The 20,923-nt window shown below is 38.8% G+C and overlaps 2 protein-coding genes across 12 annotated transcripts in view; both read right to left on the bottom strand.

Annotated features, from left to right (window-relative positions):
* The window catches only part of UMPS (uridine monophosphate synthetase), a 50,407-nt gene extending 43,883 nt beyond the window's left edge, over positions 1 to 6,524 (bottom strand). The window contains exon 1 of the mRNA XM_070466123.1: positions 6,294 to 6,524. Coding sequence (XP_070322224.1) covers positions 6,294 to 6,449 — 156 coding nt within the window. The 5' untranslated portion in view covers positions 6,450 to 6,524. The remainder of the gene's footprint in view (positions 1 to 6,293) is intronic.
* Positions 6,525 to 8,147: 1,623 nt separating this feature from the next.
* Positions 8,148 to 20,923, bottom strand: part of KALRN (kalirin RhoGEF kinase) — a 668,360-nt gene continuing 655,584 nt past the window's right edge. For all 11 annotated transcript variants that reach the window (XM_070466100.1, XM_070466108.1, XM_070466101.1 and 8 more), the window contains 3 exons: positions 17,824 to 18,024; positions 15,423 to 15,561; positions 8,148 to 14,879 (listed from right to left, as the gene is read on the bottom strand). In XM_070466100.1, coding sequence (XP_070322201.1) covers positions 14,334 to 14,879; positions 15,423 to 15,561; positions 17,824 to 18,024 — 886 coding nt within the window. In that variant the 3' untranslated portion in view covers positions 8,148 to 14,333. The remainder of the gene's footprint in view (positions 14,880 to 15,422; positions 15,562 to 17,823; positions 18,025 to 20,923) is intronic.

The following is a 20,923-nucleotide window of genomic DNA, read 5'->3' as shown; positions in this document are numbered from 1 at the left end:
TGTAAGATTCAGCAAAAGCAGTTTTAAGAGCAAAGTTTATAATGATACAGGCCCACCTCAAGAAATAAGAAAAATTTCAAATAAACAACCTAACTTTATGCCTAAACAGAGCAGAAAAAGAACAAATGAAGCCCAAAGGTAGCAGAAAGAAGGAAATAAAGATCACAGTGGAAATAAATGGAGACTAAAAAGACAATTTAAATAAACTAATAGCTGGTTCTTGAACCAAAACTGATAAACCTTTAGCTAAAGTACCAGGAAAAAAAGAGGACTCAAATCAATAAAATCAGAAATGAAAGAGAACACACACCTGATACCAAACAAATAAAAGGCTCTTAAGAGGTTACTATGAACAACTATAAATCAATAAATAACCTGGGAAAATGGATAAGTTCCTAGAAATACAGTTTCCCAAGACTGAAACATAATTAGAAAATATGAATAAATAGATAATAAGGAGAATTAATCAATAATAAACAGACAGACAACTCACAAGAAACCAAAGTGTAAGACCCGATGCCTTCATTGCTGAATTTTGCTATTCAAAAAAGATTTAATTCCTATCCTCCTCCAATTCTTCCAAAACATTAAAAAGAGGAGGGAATGTTCCCAAACTTCTTTTACAAGGCCAGCATTACACTGATAACAAAACCAGACAAGGACACATACAAAAAAAGTACAGGTCAATATTGATAATGAATTTAGATGTACAAACCTTCAACAAAACATTTGCAAACCAAATTCAACAATGCATAAAGAAGATAATAAGCTATGATCAAGTGGGATTTATCTTAGGGATACAAGGATGGTTCAACACTACAAATCAATGTGATACATCACATTAACAAAATGAAGGATAAAAGTCATATGGTCACCTCAATAGGTACAGAAAAAGCACTTGATAAAATTCAACAACCATTGATAAAGACCGAACAATGGGTAGAGATGGAATAATAAAGGCGATATGACAGGCCCACAGCTAATCATACTCAATGGTGCAAAGCTGAAAGCTATTTCCTTAGGGTCAGAAACATGACAAAGATGTTCATTCTTTCCACTTTTTACTCAACATAGTACTGGAAGCTCTAGTCAGAGCAATTAGGCAGGAAAAAAGAAATGAAAGGCATCCACATTGGAAAGGAAGGAGTAACTAAGTGGTGGTTTATTCACTAAGTCGGTTCTGACTCGTGTGACCCCATAGACTGTAGCCTGCCAGGCTCCTCTGTCCATGGGATTCTCCAAACAAGAATACTGGAGTGGGCTGCCATTTCCTTCTCCAAACTAAGTGGATGACATGATTTTATATTTAGAAAACTATAAAGACTTCACAAAAAATTGTTAGAATAAACGAACTCAATAAAGTTGCAAGGTACAAAATCAATATACAAAAATCTGTTGTTTTTACAGACTAACAACAAACTATCAGAGAAATTAAGAAGACAATGCCATAAACAATTGCCTCAAAAAGAACAAAGTACCTTAGAATAAATTTAACCAAGGAGGTGAAAGACCTGTACGTTAAAAAGTATAAGACACTAATGAACAAAATTGAAGATGACACAAATTAAGATATTCCATGCTCATATTTGGAAGAATTAACATTGTAAAAATGTCCACATTACTCAAAGCAATCTGCAGATTCAATGCAATCCTTATCAAAAATCCAATAGTACTTTTCACAGAAATAAAGCAATCCTAAAATTTCTTTGGAGCCATAAAAGATCCCAAATAGCCAAAGCAACCTTGAGAAAGAAAAATAAAGGTGGAGACTTCACACTCCTTGATTTCAAACTATATTAATAAAGCTATCATGGTCAAAACTAATAGGCATAAAAACAAATAAACAGATCAACAGAACAGAGAGCCTAAAAATAAACCCAAGCACATATTTCAATTAACTTAGGAGAAAGGAGCCAAGAATGCACAATGGGAAAGGACAGTCTCTTTAATAACACACTGTTGGTAAAACAGGACAACCACATGCAAAAGAATGAAACTGGACCATTATAATACACCATACATAAAACAAATAATTCAAAATGGATTAAATGTGAATGTAAGACCTGAAAACATAAAACTCCTAGAATAACACACAGCTGGTAAGCTCCCTGACATCAGTCTTGGTGACTTTTCTTTGGATCTCACTTCAAAGGCAAAGACAACAAAAGTAAAAATAAACAAATGGGACTATATCAAACTAAAGAGCTTCCACAGAACAAAGGAAGCCATTAGCAACACTCCCTCCCCCGAAAAGAGTACCCTTCTGAACTGCAGAAGATATCTGCAAATTATATTTCTGAAAAGGGATTAGTATCTAAAATATATTAAAAAAATTCACATAGCTCAATAACAAAAAACGATCTGATCAAAAAAATGGGCAGAGGATCTGAACAGACATTTTTTCCAAACAAGACATACAAATAGCCCAGAAGCACATGAAAAGATGCTCAAAATCACTAATAATCAGGGAAATGCAAATCAAAACCACAATGAGATATCAAATGGCTATTACCAAAAGAACAAGAAATAATAAGTTTTGGTGAGGATGCAAAGGAAATAAAACCCTTCTGTACTTATGGTAGGAATGATAATTGGTGCAGCCACTGTGGAAAGTAATATGGAGGTTCCTCAAAAAGTTAAAAACAACTCCCATGTCATCCAGCAAGTCCACTTCTGGATATTTACCTAAGGAAAATGAAAACACTACCTTAAAAAGATATCTGCACCCCCACGTTCACTGGAGCATTATTTACAATAGCCAAGATGCGGAAACAACCTAAGTTGCAAAACAACCATCAATGAACAAATGGATAAAGAAAATGTGGTGTGTGCATACACACACACAGTGGAAAATTATTCAGCCACGACAAAGTGTAATACATTGCCATTGGCTCAACACATAAGGGCATTAAGGGACTTTAAGTAAAAGTTAGGTGGAGAAAGGCAAATACCTCATGATCTTATTTACATGTGTAGTCTTATAAACACAAAGATAAATTGGTAGATATAAAGAACTGATTGGTGGCTGCCAGAGGCAGAGTAGGGGAGAGGCAAAATGGGTGAAGGAATTCAAAAGATACAAACTTCCAATTATAAAATAATAAGTCATGGAAATGTGTTATAATACACAGCATAGTGACCATAGTTCATAATACTGTTTTGCGTATTTGGAGGCTGCTGAGAGATCTTTAAAGTTCCCAACGAAAGAAAAAAAATGCAATTATGTTAACTACACTTACTGTGGCAATGATTATGCAATATATACAGTCATTACACACACCTGAAACAAATGTAATGTTACCTGTCAATTATATCTCAATTTTAAAAAAATCAACAAAAGACTATACAACAAAGTGTTTTTGAAAGTTGTCATCTTTTCCCACATAAATCATCATATTTTAATAATAGAATGCATACTCCCACCCAATACCATCTTATTTTAAGAAGAAAAGCAAAGAATTACTAAGTGACCTATATCAGAGGTGTTCAAATTTTTTTGTTCCTGTATTTCTAAAGATCTGAAAAATTTATGAATATTTTTAAGTGGCAAAAAATGTAACTTCTGGAGTACTGAAAAAAATAACATATTATCCTAGAACTGTTACATCATTCTTTTAAGTGAACACAGTAAGATCCAAATGCCATATTCATTTGATACACAACATCTGCTTTAAAAAAGAGAGAGAGACTTCCCTATTGGTCCAGTGGCTAAGACTCTGCATTCCCAATGTGGGGGAAGTGGGATGGGGCGGGGACTAGATCCCACATAAGGCAACTAAAGATCCTGCATACCACTACTAAGACTCCAGGGAGCCAGAAACAAAACAAACAACAACATGAATATGCTTAACTATGAAACCTGGAAAAATTTACACTTTCTTGAACTTACACTCTCATTTCATTATCTCCAGAGAATTTTATTCTAATGCAATATACATTTATGCTTGAAAAACCTCTACTGATCATTCTATGATACTTCTCCAAAACAAAAATGTATATAAACTGAAATTTTAAATTGTTTAAATTTTAAAAATTTCCCATGACCATAAGTCTCTAAATGTTAAAACTTCTATGTTATTATAATTGTTATGAGCATAAAATGAATTAAAACATAATCTGCAAATTTTGATAGAAACAGAAAACAGATTATTTTGAAAATGCATTGCTTAGTGACAGGAATAGTAGTACCTGACCCTGGCAATTAATTTATGTATCTAGTATAACTGACTCTTACTTACTACTAGGAAGTCAGAGTTCAGTTTAAGTTCCATTGCGTCCTAGGGGTTGCAAATAATAATAAATCCTATTTACATACATAAGCAGACATAAAAGAGTTCTGTTATAGCCAGACCTCTCAGTGTTTTGAGCTCCTTCTGAGTTAACTACCCAAAATAACACACACATACACACAAATCTCAACATCTAGTATCAAAAAATAATTTTTAGTCATCTGTAAACTGATGACTTCTTCAAAAATAAACCAATTTTTCAAAATAAGATCCCTAATCATTCACTTTCTTAGCACTGATGAGATGCACCATAGCAAGATTCTGGATCGCAAGAACATTCTAACCCACTTCAACTAGTACTTCAGTCCTTTTTGTAATAACCTAATAGAGTGGGGTTCACAACGAGTGAGCATAAATGCTTAGTGGTGGAGAAAGCTTTACACTTGTCTTCCAGACAGAACTTCTGTGGCAATGGCAAGGTTCTACATCTTCACTGTTCAATAAGGTAGCCACTAGTCGCATGTGACTAAATTTAAAAATTCCCGGGACTTCCCTGGTGGTCCAGTGGTTAAGAATCCGCCTGCCAATGCACGGGACAGGAGTTCAACGCCTGGTCCAGGAAGATCATACATGCCCCAGAGCAACTAAACCCATGTGCCACAACTACTGAGGTCAGAGTGCATAGAGCCTGAGCTCCACAAGAGAATCCACAGCAACAAGAAGCCCAGGCACAGAAGAGTAGTCCCCAGTGACCACAACTAGAGAAAGATCATGGACAGCAACGAAGACCTAGTGCAACCAAAAAAAACCCCCCAAAATTCCATAATGTTGAATATTCACAAGCGGCAAGGAAACCCTATTAAACAGCACATTTAGACCCTTCTAGGACTTCCCTTGGAGAAGGCAATGGCACCCCACTCCAATACTCTTGCCTGGAAAATCCCATGGACAGAGGAGCCTGGTAGGCTGCAGTCCATGGGGTCGCTAAGAGTCGGACACGACTGAGCGACTTCACTTTCACTTTTCACTTTCCTGCACTGGAGAAAGAAATGGCAATCCACTCCAGTGTTCTTGCCTGGCGAATCCCAGGGACCGGGGAGCCTAGTGGGCTGCCGTCTATGGGGTCGCACAGAGTCGGACACGACTGAAGCGACTTAGCAGCAGCAGCAGCAGCAGCAGCAGCAGCAGCAGCAGGACTTCCCAAGTGGCTCAGACAGCAAAGCATTTGCGGGAAACCTCGGTTCGATTCCTGAGTCGGGAAGATCCTCTGGAGAAATGGCAACCCACTCCAGTATTCTTGCCTGGAAAATCCCATGGACGGAGGAGCCTGGTGGGCTACAGTCCGTGGGGTCACAAAGAGTCGGACACGACTGAGTGACTTCACTTTCACTTACACTGTGATCTGCAGCTTTGATCTGCAGCTTTGGTCGGCAGCTTGTGAGGAAAGCATAACCTCCCATCCTGCCTCAGATTACTCAGTCAATCAGATTACCCATTTTAACAAAATTCCAGGTGATTCATAAATACTCATAGTTTGAGAAGCATTGTGCTAGAAACCTCTAACTTCTACACAGTTTTTCCCTTTTATTCACCAAAGAACTGCCTCCATGAAATGTCCACCCTCTGACCTTAATTCTTGCTCCTGGCCACAAATTCCAAAATCGAATCCCCTTTTCCTAGCAAGAGTTTTCCAAGTATTTAAGCAGCTACTAAATTCCTCCCTCACCCACCTTTTCCTCCCCGTCCCATTTTCACGAAGTTGAATACGTGGAACTTCTTCAACTACTTCTGTGCGAGCCAAGGCCCCCAACTGGGTTCTCTGACTCGGCTGCAAAGCACGTGTCAAAGCCAAGCCAGTCTACGAGCAGGCTGCCCTCTAGGTCTTAAGCAGCCTAACAGTTCCTGGTCTCTGGGTTCCGCAAACCGACTCCCGGAAGCCGAAGCAGGGTCGGCCCTCCTGCTTGGCTCTTTTGATCTCAGCCAGAGCCCAGTTTCTGTCACCCCACTCCTCCTGGTCCCCATTCACGCCACGAAACCCTGTTCTTTCCTTTCCCTCGTAGGTACCTGATTCAGAATACGCGGTCGAGACACGATGCCCCGCAGATCGATGTACACGGGGGAAGAGAGCCCACTCTTCAGCACGAAGTTCCCAAACTTGAAAGCCTGCACGTCGTACAGACCCGTTACCAATGACCCCAAAGGGGCATCAACCGCCGCCATCGTCCGGGTCTCCCAGCTCACTCCTAACTCCAAACATCAGCGTGCCGCGGCGCCAGATGACGCAACCTGAGAAGTCCCGCCTCTTCCGGCCCTTTTTCCGGCGGCTGGGCGGGCTCGCTGCGCGCGGCTCCGGGTTCTAAATAACGAGGAAGATGAACTTATACTTTGGTATCAAGGTTATCCAGGAGAAATATCATGCCAGCCAGTCTGAAAATCTAAATATATTTTGTATTCACAAATCAGTTCCTTAGAGGAAATTCCCATTATGGGTAGATGGCAATACTTTAAAGGTAATTACCGTTAAAACCATAAGGCTTATAGTTGTCACTCATCAAATTGATTCTGACTCATTTGAAGAACTGACTTATTGAAAAAGATCCTGATGCTGGGAAAGGTTGAAGGCAGGAGGAGAAGGGGATGATAGAGGATGAGATGGTTGGGTGGCATCACCGACTCGACGGACATGAGTTTGAGTAAGCTCTGGGAGTTGGTGATGGATAGGGAGGCCTGGCGTGCTGCAGTCCATGGGGTCGCAAGAGTCGGACACGACTGAGCGACTGAACTGAACTGAAATAGATTGTTATTTCTGTTTTATTTTCTTTATGTATGTCTGTGTTTTCTGTGAAGACAAGATGACCAGCCAGTGTGAAGGAGCCCATGCTTTTGACAGTTCTCATTTCAAATAAATGCAGTAAAATCTTGATGAAATAGAAACCAAACTTTAAGATATTTTTATTCTTGTTTGCAAAATAAACTAATCATAATACTTCAATCCCTAATACTTGTCAACCTAAAGAATAAAATGGCTAGTTACTGTACCAGCAAAATGAGTTTTACTTGGGAATGGCAGAGGAATTGCATTATTGGCATGGAAACTGGCAAACCATAAGCAATCCTGGATAACATAGGAGAGGAATGCTACTTTATGAAGATGCCAGGGAAGTTGGGAGGGTTTGCTTTGAAGGAAAGTTCTTTGGAGTAAATCAAGAGTTCAGGGTGGTGACAGTTTCTTATGGGCTGACAGTTTCTTGGTTGTTTTTCATTGGCTGCACTGTTGGTAGCCAAGGAAAATCTTCCATCCTCATGCTAAGGAAGTAAAGTAAACCTCTTCCTACCCAGGGATGTAAAATGAGGTGCACAGGGTGGTATGTGCTGGTGTGTGCAACAGAGCTCCTCCTTCAGGGCTTCCTCCCTCCACTTTAAATGAGATTTTTCCCTTTACAGTATTAATTTTAACTCTAGTTAATTGACAATATACTATGAATTAGTTTCATTTGCATTTGGGTGGCACACACAGACTCTTTCAAAGAGAGTCTATGCAGAGTCTATGCAGAGATTATGTCTGCATAGTCTACTCCAGACTACTGGAGTTCACAATATATTGTGTAAACTTGTGAGATCCATCCCATAAGGCCTAACAATTTTCTAACAAAGTTGCCAAATGAAACACCAGAATGACATTAACAACACACATTGAGGCTTATTTGGCATTTTTAGATAGAGAAATGCCTTAGAGTATTTCTTCAGGCTACAAAATTGTTCTTTTCTTTCCAAAATGCTGGGCAAAATGTGTTTTAATAAAACTGCAATATTTTCATCTTGTCAAAGGCTTTCGTATATTTGAAGGAAGAACAAAAAAATCACTCTTTTCTTTTACCAGACATTTTAATTCGAAAGAAAACAAAAGACCACCAGAAGTAATCTTTAATATAGTATATTTATAGGAATGCATAACTTGAGATGTACATTTTGAAGCTTCATCCATAACTTAGAACATTTACTGTAATGATAATAACAAGACAGCAAGTCATCACTTTACAACATTACACATGAGTGATTTTGACTTACAAATAAAATATTTACAACCTACCTTTACAAAACGACATTGTGTGCATACAAAATGAACAACTGCAGAAAAATTTAAAAATAATGAGACAACCAAAAACCCAGAAGATACACTTAAGGCAGACCAGCAAGACACTGAAATAATTAAGGCTGTGGAATTCTTCTGCACCTTGAAAATATAGAGCTATTTATCAATACTGTGGAGTGATTTTAAATCAATTGTTACAAGCCTGATGGAAGTATGTACTTATATGTATATGTGTAATGGTCCCTATGGGGAAACCTGTCCACTTATGGATAAGGCCCTTTATCTGAATGGCCAGAGAAGCCCACCCCCAAACTCTCAAAAGACTTGGTGGGGAGGAATCACTCAAAACCAAGAGGTGCCAATAAATTTGCAAACCAACAGTTAAATATTCAAATATATTCTTCTGACTCTAGGCAAACAATAACTTAAATGATGGTCCCATTATGTTTCAAGCTTTGTTCGTTTGGCTTTGTAGCTTCAAAAGACAGCAAATAAATCCCCAATGAGTAGACTCTAACTCTACCCATCAGCCCTAATGGTTTTGAATGGCCCTAAATGGTTTTCTACCAGAAAACTGATCCACCTGGGCTGTCTTCAAATGGATAGATTTCTGCATATGAGCAACAACATATACATACATATTATACACTATATACATGTACAGATGTACATATATCCATATTTTCCAACAGTTTGCACTTTGATCACTACTGTTCTCTGACTAGGATCTCGTTCTGAAGAACATGTTTAGTTTTTTCACAGTCTTCACATTTGTCCTAACTACTAGTTTTACTTAGTCACCTTCCCCATAGAGTAGGCCAAAGTTTGGCAGAAACAGAAGTAAAAGCACCAGGGTCAAAAAAAATCAATCATAGAGATGACATATATGGCTTAAGTTAGTAAGAGAAGATGTATGTTTTGTAACCTTCAAATTCATAACCACAGCCTTTGAGATCATAGTAACAGTCCCCATAATACTCCAAGATGTGGCTTCATTTCTTGACGGAAGTCAGGCATTGATGTAACTCTTACACTAGCTATTCCTCAGCTAGTAAATTCATTTGCACTCTTTTCCATTTCTTCAGCCATCCTCACTATCCAAAATAACAGTTATCTGAATAAGCAGTTAATCTTGTTCATCTGAATAAAAACAAAATCTGACCACAATTTAGAATCTCCTAGCAAATAGGCTAACAGGAAACACAATAGCCCATGAGTATTAATTTCAATCTTTTCATAAATGTCCCTTAAAGATGAAAATTTGTCTTAGAGTAATTGCTTTTTCCTCTCCTCTAACTTCTACATGTATGGAAAATGAGGGAGAAATATTTTCTTTCATAGAAAATATGGCCTGTGTTCTACTATTTTTGTATATATTTCTCACATGAATAATATTCTCTATTAAAGACATCTAATGCTACGGACAAATTTCAGCTGTTTTTAACCCTCTAGAATTAATGAAACAGAACCTTTTAGTTTTTAGAAAATGTATATTAACATAGTAGTTCCCCTTGTCTTAGTAGAGAATGGGTAAATCTTATCTTTTCTAACCTTAGTTATTCATTTCCTAATGATCCCTAGATTTTAAATAGTTAAGAAAACTGTAATGCAAATAAACCCACTGAAAGTTCACATGCTGTGGTTGCCTAACCCAGACTCCACAGAGATGCTACACAGGAGGGAAATAAATAAGCCCCACATTTCTCAAAACTGAACAAGGATGTGGTGAGTTTGCACTTTTTCCCTACTATGAAGACCCTTATGTTTGAAATATTTCCTCCTCTATCAAATTTATGGGACAAAGTTTTACTTAATATACAGAAATAACCAGCATCTAGTTTATAATATATTTGCCCCTTTGTAGTCTCACAAATCTAAATGTCCATGCTCTTCCACAAGGCAAGAAAAAAGTAACAACTGACTCACCAGCACTAAATCATGGAGACTATGGAAAAACAAATGTGCTACTTCCAGAACATCTAATTACCTAAAAAAAAGAAAAAGATCCAAAGTTTTCCCTCCAAAAACTAACAGTTCATTTCTACACCTGTGCATTTAATTTGCCTCTTATTATAGAAACCTGTGAGATTCTAAAGAAATGAGTTTTGATATCAGAAAATATTTTATTCTCCTCTCTGCCCTCCCAGTGAGGAAAGTGGCTGTTTGGGCTTTTCTCTGTATAAAGCTTGAGAAGAGAATCGTGGTTACTTTCGAGGGCATCTTACTTTGTGCTTCTGCCATAAGACATACTCGAGAAAACAGTTTATTGACAAACACTTCATCAGTTCTCCTAACTTTTTTCTGTAAATAAGCTTTTAAATTATTGAAATTACAGGCTAAGATAAAAAAAACATTCAGACAAAGAGCACCTAGTACTTCCAATTAAAATCAATTTACATAATTTAATCTCATGAGTTTGTAAATGGTATCTAAAGACATGAATATTGAAATCTTGGAATGTTCAAAGTTACCATCAAAAAAATTCTTAGCACTGGCAGTGTGTAGCACTTTTTAAAAAATCCAAGTATTTTCTAGACATCCCAACTAAGGTATTTTCCCCACATTCCTATGAGATTAATTCCTCCCTCCTTCCCCCCAACTCCCATTTTCACAATGGGGATATTTGGGGCAGAAAAAAACCAAAGACTTTCTGTAAGAAAGGACGAATCAGGAACAGTTGAGGTTGAAACTCAAGAATTCCTGAGCTCACCCTATGTTCAGATGGTTTCATTTAAAAGATATTTTAAAGAAAAAATGCTGCAATATTAGTCAATCTAAATACAATGAACTTCTTTATCTCCCATCCTCCCCTCCGAAAGGCACTACTATTTATAAAGACTTGTGAGCCACAAAGCGCTGCAGCCAGCTTTTCCTCTGCTTCCTCTGTTCCCCCAAGAGTGTTTATGGCTGTGAGAGGCCTGAAGGACACCTCCAACGTTACAACTTTTTTTCTTAAAAAATTTCTCACATTCAGCTGTAAGTGGATATAAATCTGTTTAATTTGAAACTGATGTAAAAGATGTAGTAAATGACTATATATACCTTTAAAAAATTATTGTGGGTTGTCCCTGATCTTTTCCTTCTTTCTGCACCCCACTCTTATAAAACAAAAAAACCCAAAACCCTATACAATGGATATAAGCCATGCAAGAAACTTGTGACTTTCACCAATATTATTTTTCCCATTTCAACTGGAAGTTCATTCTTACTGATTCCTAGTTAAGTTTTAATTGCAAAAATTACCATTATAAGAAGGGGACTATTTTCCCATCTCTCCCCTCTTCTCTACCACAAAGTAATAAATATCTCTGCCAAAATAGGTACAAGAAAGTGGTTCCTAATCCTTCATCCCTCACCACAGTTGCCCACAGAGCAACTAGAGTATATTTCCCAGCCCCATCTTCTGGGATTCCTTGTTATTTCCAACTTGCTAAAGAGAATTCCTGAATCAGGAACGCAATCACCTTATCCTCATTGGGAAGGACCAGGAGCTTTGCAGATAGATGTCTCCTTGTTAGCTTTCTTTAGTTATCAAACCATATAAAATATATACCCTTTCTCTTGGGGCCCCTATTAAATTCATTCTATTCTAATGATTGTACTTTGGCTCCAGTTAACAAAATCATACTAGCCTTCCATCTGTACCACTCCAACTCTGATGTGAAAGCTGTTATAAATGCTTTGGCTCTAACATTCTTGTCCTCCCAACAGCATGATTTCATTAATGCTCTCCTTGCAGTCTGGACACCATTGTCCTTCTCAAGCAAAAACTCAGCTTGTCTCCTACATGGTCATAAAAACTCATAAAGATTCAGCAGGGGGCTTTTTAGTCATCGTCCACAGTGGATGAAACATAACTTGCCAAGCCATACCATACAGATATTCGGAATCCTCAGTGCCTGTATCTATCCCATGATGAGCCCGAGGGACCAGGCTTTCTTTTTTTATGTTGCATCTTATAACAAAGACATGCTTACTAAAAGAGTTTTTAGTAAACTTGTTTAAAATTTCAAAATATTTTATCATATAGTATTGGTATAGAACTATGGGTTTAAATGAAGAATACGAAGTGTTAGTCAAGAGAGAGCTCTGAGAAAGTAGCCTTGGTGGCCCAGGGCCATTCGAAAACTAGGAAACAAATACAGTCAGAATCAGTTGCCACTTATTTGGTTAATCCTGAAAATACATAAGTGCTATATAGTCTTATTGCTTGTACTTTCTACTAATTTATTAGTCTATAATCTTAGATGGGATGAGGTGGAGCATGGATGAAGAAGTTGACTTTGAAGTCAATGGAAAAGAATGATGAGCATTTTTAATTTTACATTTCCACTGAGGGAATAAGTATTTTTATATATTAAAGTTCAGGCTTAGTTTCCATCATTCTTCTTCATTAAGATAGGTTTGTAGTTCTATTTATCCTTCATAAACTCTCTGCTTGCACTTCTGTGCTGCATGATTTTAATTTTCTCACCTTTTTATGGGAGAAGCAATGCCATTAAACCTGATTTGAACAGACGCTTAAGTTATATTTTTTAAAATAGCATTTGCATAAGAGTAATTTTAAAAACACATTCTAGGAAACAAAGGATAGATCATGTACAAAAACACAAAAACAAAATCTCCCAAAAAACAAAAAAAAAAAAGGGAGAAAGAAAGAGACCATGAAATGCCCAGGTTTAATTTTTTTTCCACCAGTGGAAAAAAAGGCAGTTCATAACCATCTTGTATGGAGAATATATACCAGAAAGCAGCGTCGGCCTCAAAATGCAACTAGTCCTTTTAGTCCAGGGAAATATTGGTGACTGAGCAGTGATAGATATTGCAATCGCAGTTAAAACTCAATGCTCTGCTAGGATGACGTATCAGATAAATACCATGGCTTCAAAAAGGACTTGGGACCAGGCCTTTGAAAGGTCTATATGGCTGCTTCCTTTTGGTAAGCACCCCTTCATTTCTATAAGGGGTTAGAAATAAAGCAGGCTAACTTTCTGAGGACTGCAATCTACAGCTGCAGAAGACATCAGAAAGTGTTGTTACGTGTTCACAGGAACTGCAGGAAAGGTTTCTATTTGCACTTTTGTATGAACCTGTTTTATTCGTTACCTATTTCAAACCAAGTGTAGACATAAAAAATAGCCCCACAACTCATTCTGTATTTGGACTTATTCCCTGGCAGGCTTTCCTGCCAGATGAACTCTGAGCTGCCAGTGAATCTGGGGATAGCATTTCATAAACAGAACCTAGGTTAGTCAAATACCTGTGACCGAGAGAAAAATCTTCTCACTCACAGATTGCAAAAGGGTAACATTGCTTTCTCTTAATGCACAGGTTCTGGTAAAAGAGTTCTATACAAGATTTATAAAATGCTCTAAAAAAAAAACACCTGTCATCTAATTTGTGCTTAGTCAAAACAATGTAATGCTTCGGTACATAAGTTACTGTCTTAACTGGAGCACTCAAAGTTACTTAAGATTGATTTCATATATATCTCTATATTATAAAACTCTGAAAGTTGAATGTGATATATTTTTACTGTATGTGTACATGTATCCTATTAAGAAACTATATGTAAGTAATCTAAACCAGTATAGTTGACATACATGACATCTCTGTTAAACAGAACTTCTTGTTTAAAATTTCAGCAAAGGCAGGAACCTTTATACTTTCTTCAGTGATCTTATGTTTTGCCAAGTTAACCACTCATTTTGGAACACAATTAAAATTTCATAACAGCTGCTATTCTTGTTATCTCTGCCTCTCTTCTGAATACTTTCCATGACTCTGTACATCTGTATCTCTTCTGAACGACCTTCTGGAAAGTCCCTGGATTTAGAGTGATTTCACTGCTGCTCAGACTTTGAAAAACCACTGAGGAAGTTTAAGAGGTACATCTCTCAATCCAGAGAACCACATGGAGTGAATGATGGACAGAATTATTTACAGACACATTCAGTCTAACTTTGGTTCACACTGCACTTCCATGTGAAACCACGAGGGCTGGGGGATGGCTACGTGCCTTGGTTTAGCCGATTGACAATGTAGCTCTTGACGTTGGGAATGGGGCGCACATCATTCTGATGCTTGCGACGCTCAATGAAGCACGCCAAGCGGGAGGTGTCCAGGGGGATCTTGGAGTAGCTGCCATTGTGGGGCTGCAGCCACGGATGCTGCAGGCAGGTGGCTGCCGTGGGCCGCCTCCGAAAGTCTTCCTGTAGGATCACATTGATGAAATCTCTGGCAGCATTGCTCACACCGCAGAAGTACTCATGGGGGAAGCTGAAGTCCACCCTGCACACATTGATACACGTCTCCTCCTTGCTCTCATCCAAGAAGGGGGAGACCCCACTCAGCATGACGTATGTCAAAACCCCGATGCTCCAGATGTCGGTGCCCAGGGATACAGGGATGCCCTGGATCACTTCTGGGGCAGCAAACTCGGGGTTCCCCAGCAGGTGGTGGATATGGAAGTGACCTGAGATCTGGACAGCATCCTCCAAGTCAATGAGCTTCACGCGAGGCACTGGAATCCGTAGGTCAATGAGCAGGTTTTCAGGCTGCAGAGATCCAAAGAGGTGGGGAAGAAAGAAGGCAAGTTCAGCTCTGTTTTGACTACCTGTAGGACTCCAGCCACTCCAACACGGTTCTGCTATTCTTTGATAAAGCCTGTAGTGTGTGGGATGTTCCCTATGCTTCAAACTGAACTAAACCCTGAGGCTGGATGGTACTTCAGAGAAGTTGGTTGACACTGAAAATCCTGTCTTCTTAACTACCCTTCTGCACTGAAAAAGTAAATTATTTATTTGGGGGGAACAGGGGCTTCTTTTAGAAAAATATAGCAACATTTAGTGATTCCTTCTATAAAGTTAGACAAAGTGGTTAAAGCCTACCTACCTTCTCTTACCCGAGATATTATGTGACTCTGATGTGTTCTCATTAATTCAATAATAACACACAAATTGTGTGACAACCCATTTTGTGTTTAATATTCATAGGGATTCTAATGCAAGAAAATAAAATGAGAATTTATATCCCTCAAGGGCAATGACTGGCAGGTTGAACTTAACCATTTCTCTTCTAGGGTTGCTATTTCTTATTACCTTTATGTCCAAATGTGCAACTCTGCAGTTGTGAAGGTACTGCAGGGCTTCCATGATGTCTCGAATGTAGAAAGCTACTTTTTCTTCCATCAGCTCATCATGATTCATAAGGTAGTCTAAGAGTCGGCCATCATCCATCCTGAAAAAAGGGAGGAAAAGGCAAAGGAAATATGTTTGCAAAGAAAACAAAAAAATAGCACACACATGAATCTGTAAGATTGCTAATATTTCTCCTATTCCCTATTATAAATGAAGATCAGTGTTGCAAGACATGTGCATTCTAGTTAGAGTCCAAAGTTAGTACAATATTCAGAACTTATATTAAAAAGATAGATAGATAATAGATATGGAGGAGATAGAAAGAGATAGAAGAAATAGATGGATAGATAAGAGAGAGATCCATGCTTCAGGGAAGAAATCTGTATAATCTTAAGACACGCTGTGAATGCCTGCTCTGTCGCTTCAGTTGTGTCCAACTCTGCAACGCTATGGACTGTAGCCTGGCAGACTCTGTCCATTGAAATTGCTCACAAGGAAAGTCTGACATCCCTTTAAGAGAGGTTAGATTGCAAAACAGAGAAAGGAAGGAGACAGAGAGATCTTGCAACTGTCTGAATAACTGGAATCCGGTGGCTTCAAGGAGCCTCACATGTGTTTTGCAAATTGCTTTTCCTTTGCCAGCTTTTAGTTGGGGAAAAGTAGCAAGTAGGCAAAATTTGACCTTGACATTCACGACCCATTCTTGAATCCTACTCCTCCTGGGCAACTATCCAACTTTAAAAACTATGCCTGAGAGCCTGCTAGGAGGAACCAGCCAAACCTAGACTTGAATCCTGGTTCTGCCACACACAGGCTGGGGGCTTGGAACAAGTCATTTAAACTCTCTGTGTTTTGCTTTCTTTATCTTTAAAGTGAGAGTGACAACAACAACAATAACAATCTCTATTTCATCTATGAGGACTGTTGATGGATCAAGTGAGACAATGAGTGAGGCATTAAAGCATAACTGGTAGCAATAGTAAGTGTGCAATAAATGGCAACTATTTTCAGGTACCCTGTGCCCATTTCTCGGAGAAGGCAATGGCAACCCACTCCAGAATTCTTGCCTGGAAAATCCCATGGATGGAGGAGCCTGGTAGGTTGCAGTCCATGGGGTCGTGAAGACACGACTGAGCGACTTCACTTTCACTTTTCACTTGCATGCATTGGAGAAGGAAATGGCAGCCCACTCCAGTGTTCTTGCCTGGAGAATCCCAGGGGCGGCGGAGCCTGGTGGGCGGCCGTCTATGGGGTCGCACAGAGTCGGACACGACTGAAGCGACTTAGCAGCAGCAGCAGCAGTGCCCTCTTTAGCAGGGAGTGACCAGATGTCAAATAGCTGTTCTCTAACATGCACTGGGCCATTGAGGAACATCCCCGTGAAAGGCCCAGGCAGAGGAGCCTGAGCCAGAATCAGAAGCTACTTTTGAGCACAGCTGACATCCTCCCGCCAAGTTCCCATTCTCTTCTCTAGCTTGTTTCTTCCCACCAGCTTGTTTTCTTCTCCTGCTTTCCTTGACAGGATCAAAGGCCTAAATCACAGTTGAAAGCTGTATATGGAGGTGCCTCTCTACTGTACACAGGTACCTGTGGAGCCACACACAGTATTGGTCTCCAGGATAAATGTCTGTCTTCTCTCCAGGCCCAGGGCCTCGTCACACCAATGAGACAACATTTCTATGAGGGATCCATACTTCTGAAAAGACTGTCCTCTTGGGCCTCTGTAAGATTTCTCTAAACTACAGGGCATGATCTCTGTTCCTAGCTTGGGGAAGGAGTGTTAAGGATGTGACCTTATTGCTATCTTCTGGGACTCAGTATGTAGCCCCAAGTATAAGGGGATACATTGGAATGAGTGGAAGTTTTTGAAGGTCTGGAATGACAGGAAGTCTGGAATGAGTGGAAGGTTTTGAAAGTAAGATTCTACCCTTAAAGGACTTTCTTGGGGGTAGATTAGGGATGCTATAGCAGTAGATAGATGCACAAACTCCTCTCTTTCATTTCAATTTCACCCCTGTCAATGAGCCCTTTGCCAATAAGCTTTTCCTAAACTCCTGCCCAGCCCAAGAGCCCATAAGAGAAAGAAGATGAAAACTGGAGTGAGACAGATGTGGGTTCAAGTCCCAGCTTCTCCATTTCGTAGTTTTAAGGAGCTACTTTTATGAACTTCCTTATCTCTGATTTTCTGATCTATAAAATGGGAATCACATTTTTATACAATGGAGGGGAAAGTGCATGTTACATACAACACTTTGTAAGCTAGAGGCATTATATGAAATGTAACTGCCATTTCCATTCATTGTAAGCAAGAAATAAGCCAAACAGCTGGGGACCGTGTTCAAGAGATGATACTGGTACTTACAGTTCCAAAATGAGGATGTAGGAAGTGGGGGACTCATAGGTGTCATGGAGAGTGATGTATTGGGGGTGCTGCAGGTGCTGAAGCAGGGCAGCTTCGTGGGCAGCCTGCTCTTTTTTCTTCATTTTTTTGCTAACAAATTTCACTGCAACATCTTTGCGAGTAGCTTTGTGAATGCACTTCTTTACTATGGAGAACCGGCCTCTGGAAAACAAAAGGGAGAAAGTGTTTTGCCAAGATTCCTCAATCAACTAGGTATCATTTTATTCAAGGAGTCGAGAAGTTTTATCCAAAGTGGTAAGACAGTAACATTTTATTATTATAGAAATCTACTTTTTTGCATTTTTAACTGTAACATTATCATTCAGAATTGTTAACTATAATATTATCTTTCCTTCCTTAGCATTTTAGGGTTCTCCAAGATGCAAAAAACTAAATAACATTTTTAGTCAATAAACATCAACTACAAGTTCAGTTTTCTGAACAGAGTATATTTCTACAAAATATAACAGTAAGAACATCAAAGAAGGAGAAATTCTGCTCTATGATAATTCAAAACATTTTCCAAAGAGGCAATTTTTTTCATCTTATTTTATATTTCTTATCCTTTTGTTACAGAAAATTTCCTATATACACAAAAATAGAGAGAAGCGTATAACAGATCTTCTATGTACCCAGCAGCCGGTATCAACAATTATCAACATTTTGCCAACCTTTCATCTATTCTTTACCTATCTCCTGCCCGTTTTTTTGTTGTGTTTTTTTCTGGAGTGTTTTAAATGCATGTTATTTCTCACATAAATACTAAGTTTTCATCTCTAGTTTGACAAGGACATTTAAAAATATATCACCCCATTTTCACATCTAACAAAAATAACTACACCTAAGTTAGACTGATTCCCAGACTCACCTATAGGCCTGTGGAAGCTAGTAAGAAAGTAACACAGAAGGAGAAACTGGTTGGCAATGGAAGAAGAGAGAGGGAAGGTTGAAGAGGTGACAAGGCAGCAACATTCAGAATCTGTCCATGAGGTGCCCTAACCCAAGAGTAGGGGAGTGAGAAGGCCTAGGGCAGTCCACTCATCTAGCAGAAATGAAGCCATCAGATATCACGGCCACCACTAAGACTGTCCAGTTGACTCCTTGACCTGGCTCTGTGTTCACCAAGCAACTTCCTGATAGTAACTGTAAATTTTCCCCAAAGAAGAGAAGGCCCTAATTAACAAAGCAAGTACTAGACAAATGCCTATTACACACCAGACATCAATCTTGGCATAGTGAACAAGTACTTGGCCAAATTCACAGTTCTATTTTACATTATCAAGTAATAATTTGCCATCCTGGGTTTTAACAACACTCTGTCTTGTTTGTTTCCTATGGGTCACTCCTTCCAGGGGACTTAAATGCATGAAAACAACTGATTGCTGAAGAGAGATCTGAATTGGTGATTATGTCACAGTATTGCTACCTTAATTTTTAAAATATATATTGTGTTTATCAGTGTTATGTATCCCTATGGTTTAAAAAGTCATTAGCTTTAGCAAAGTTTGTCATCAAAAGCAGTAGTGTCTCATTCTCCATTCATCACCATTTTTCTTCCCATAGAGGCAGTTTAATATATTTTGCTGATTTTTCAGATATTTTCTTCTATGGCACTAAGTATAGTATGTTTCGTATGACTACTTCTTGATTTTTCAATTTTAGTTATTATCTGTTGACATCCCACTATAGAAGATGAGATTTTAGCCTCTTTCCTTCCTTTGTCTCTACTGCATAACCACTTTCCCCATTCCCTGTCCTTCCAAGAGAATTACACTGTAATCAATATTCAGTTTTTCCATTATTGCAACTATGTGAAGTGCTGGTCACAGCTGAACCTCTAGTAAAGTAAAATAATTTTTCATGTTTGTAGTAAAATACATTCTTTAATCATTTCTGACAAAGAGTGCATTTGAAATAAGTTGTGGAGATTTACATATCTAAAATATGCTTATTCTACATTTATAATTGATTGTTAGGTTCAGTTCAGTTTAGTCGCTCAGTGGTGTCCGATTCTTTGCAACCCCATGAATTGCAGCACACCAGGCCTCCCTGTCCATCACAAACTCCCGGAGTTTACTCAAACTCATGTCCATGGAGTCGGTGATGTCATCCAGCCATCTCATCCTCTGTCATCCCCTTCTCCTCCCAATCCCTCCCAGCATCAGGGTCTTTTCCAACGAGTCAACTCTTCACATGAGGTGGCCAAAGTATTGGAGTTTCAGCATCAGTCCTTCCAATGAACACTCGGGACTGATCTCCTTTAGGATGGACTGGTTGGATCTCCTTGCAGTCCAAGGGACTCTCAAGACTTCTCCAACACCACAGTTCAAAAGCATCAATTTTTTGGCACTCAGCTTTCTTCACAGTCCAACTCTCACAGCCGTATGTGACCACTGGAAAAACCATAGCCTTGACCAGACGGACCTCTGTTGGCAAAGTAATGTCTCTGCTTTTTAATATGCTAGCTAGGTTGGTCATAACCTTCATTCCAAGGAGTAAGCATCTTTTAATTTCATAGCTGCAAGCACCATCTGCAGTGATTTTGGAGCCCCAAAAAATAAAGTCTGACACTGCTTCCACTGTTTCCCCATCTATTTCCCATGAAGTGATGTTAGTTGGGTATAATTCTAGGTTGAAAAAAATTTGAAGGAATTATTCTGTTGCCTTCTAACTTCTAGTGTGAATGATGATGTTAACTGTTAATGCCCAAAGCATTATTATTCCTAACCCTTTGCATATGATTCTTATAAAAATATTTAGTTCTCTTTTCACTGAGATTTCTCTTACATTCTTTAGCTCAAAGACCCTTTCTATAGTTCTGCTGGCCAGAAATATTGGATTCTATCAGAATTTTAGCCTCTGCATCATCATATACTTCTATATCAATACCCTTGGGGGTAAAGGAGTAAAAGAAAGAAGAAAAAGGTGAAAATAGGGATCTCATAGCTTTCTTCCTGTTTTTTGGCCATAAAGATGGGTTTCTCTCAGAGATTTTGCTCTCTGGGCATGCAGGACAGTTCCCTGATTTGGCCCACCCTTGGGTCAAAGCTAGGAGATCAAA

Source organism: Odocoileus virginianus, chromosome 4 (assembly GCF_023699985.2).
Source record: "Odocoileus virginianus isolate 20LAN1187 ecotype Illinois chromosome 4, Ovbor_1.2, whole genome shotgun sequence".
Taxonomy (NCBI): domain Eukaryota; kingdom Metazoa; phylum Chordata; class Mammalia; order Artiodactyla; family Cervidae; genus Odocoileus; species Odocoileus virginianus.
Note: the sequence above shows the minus strand (reverse complement) of the source record. Positions and strands in the feature narration are given on the sequence as shown.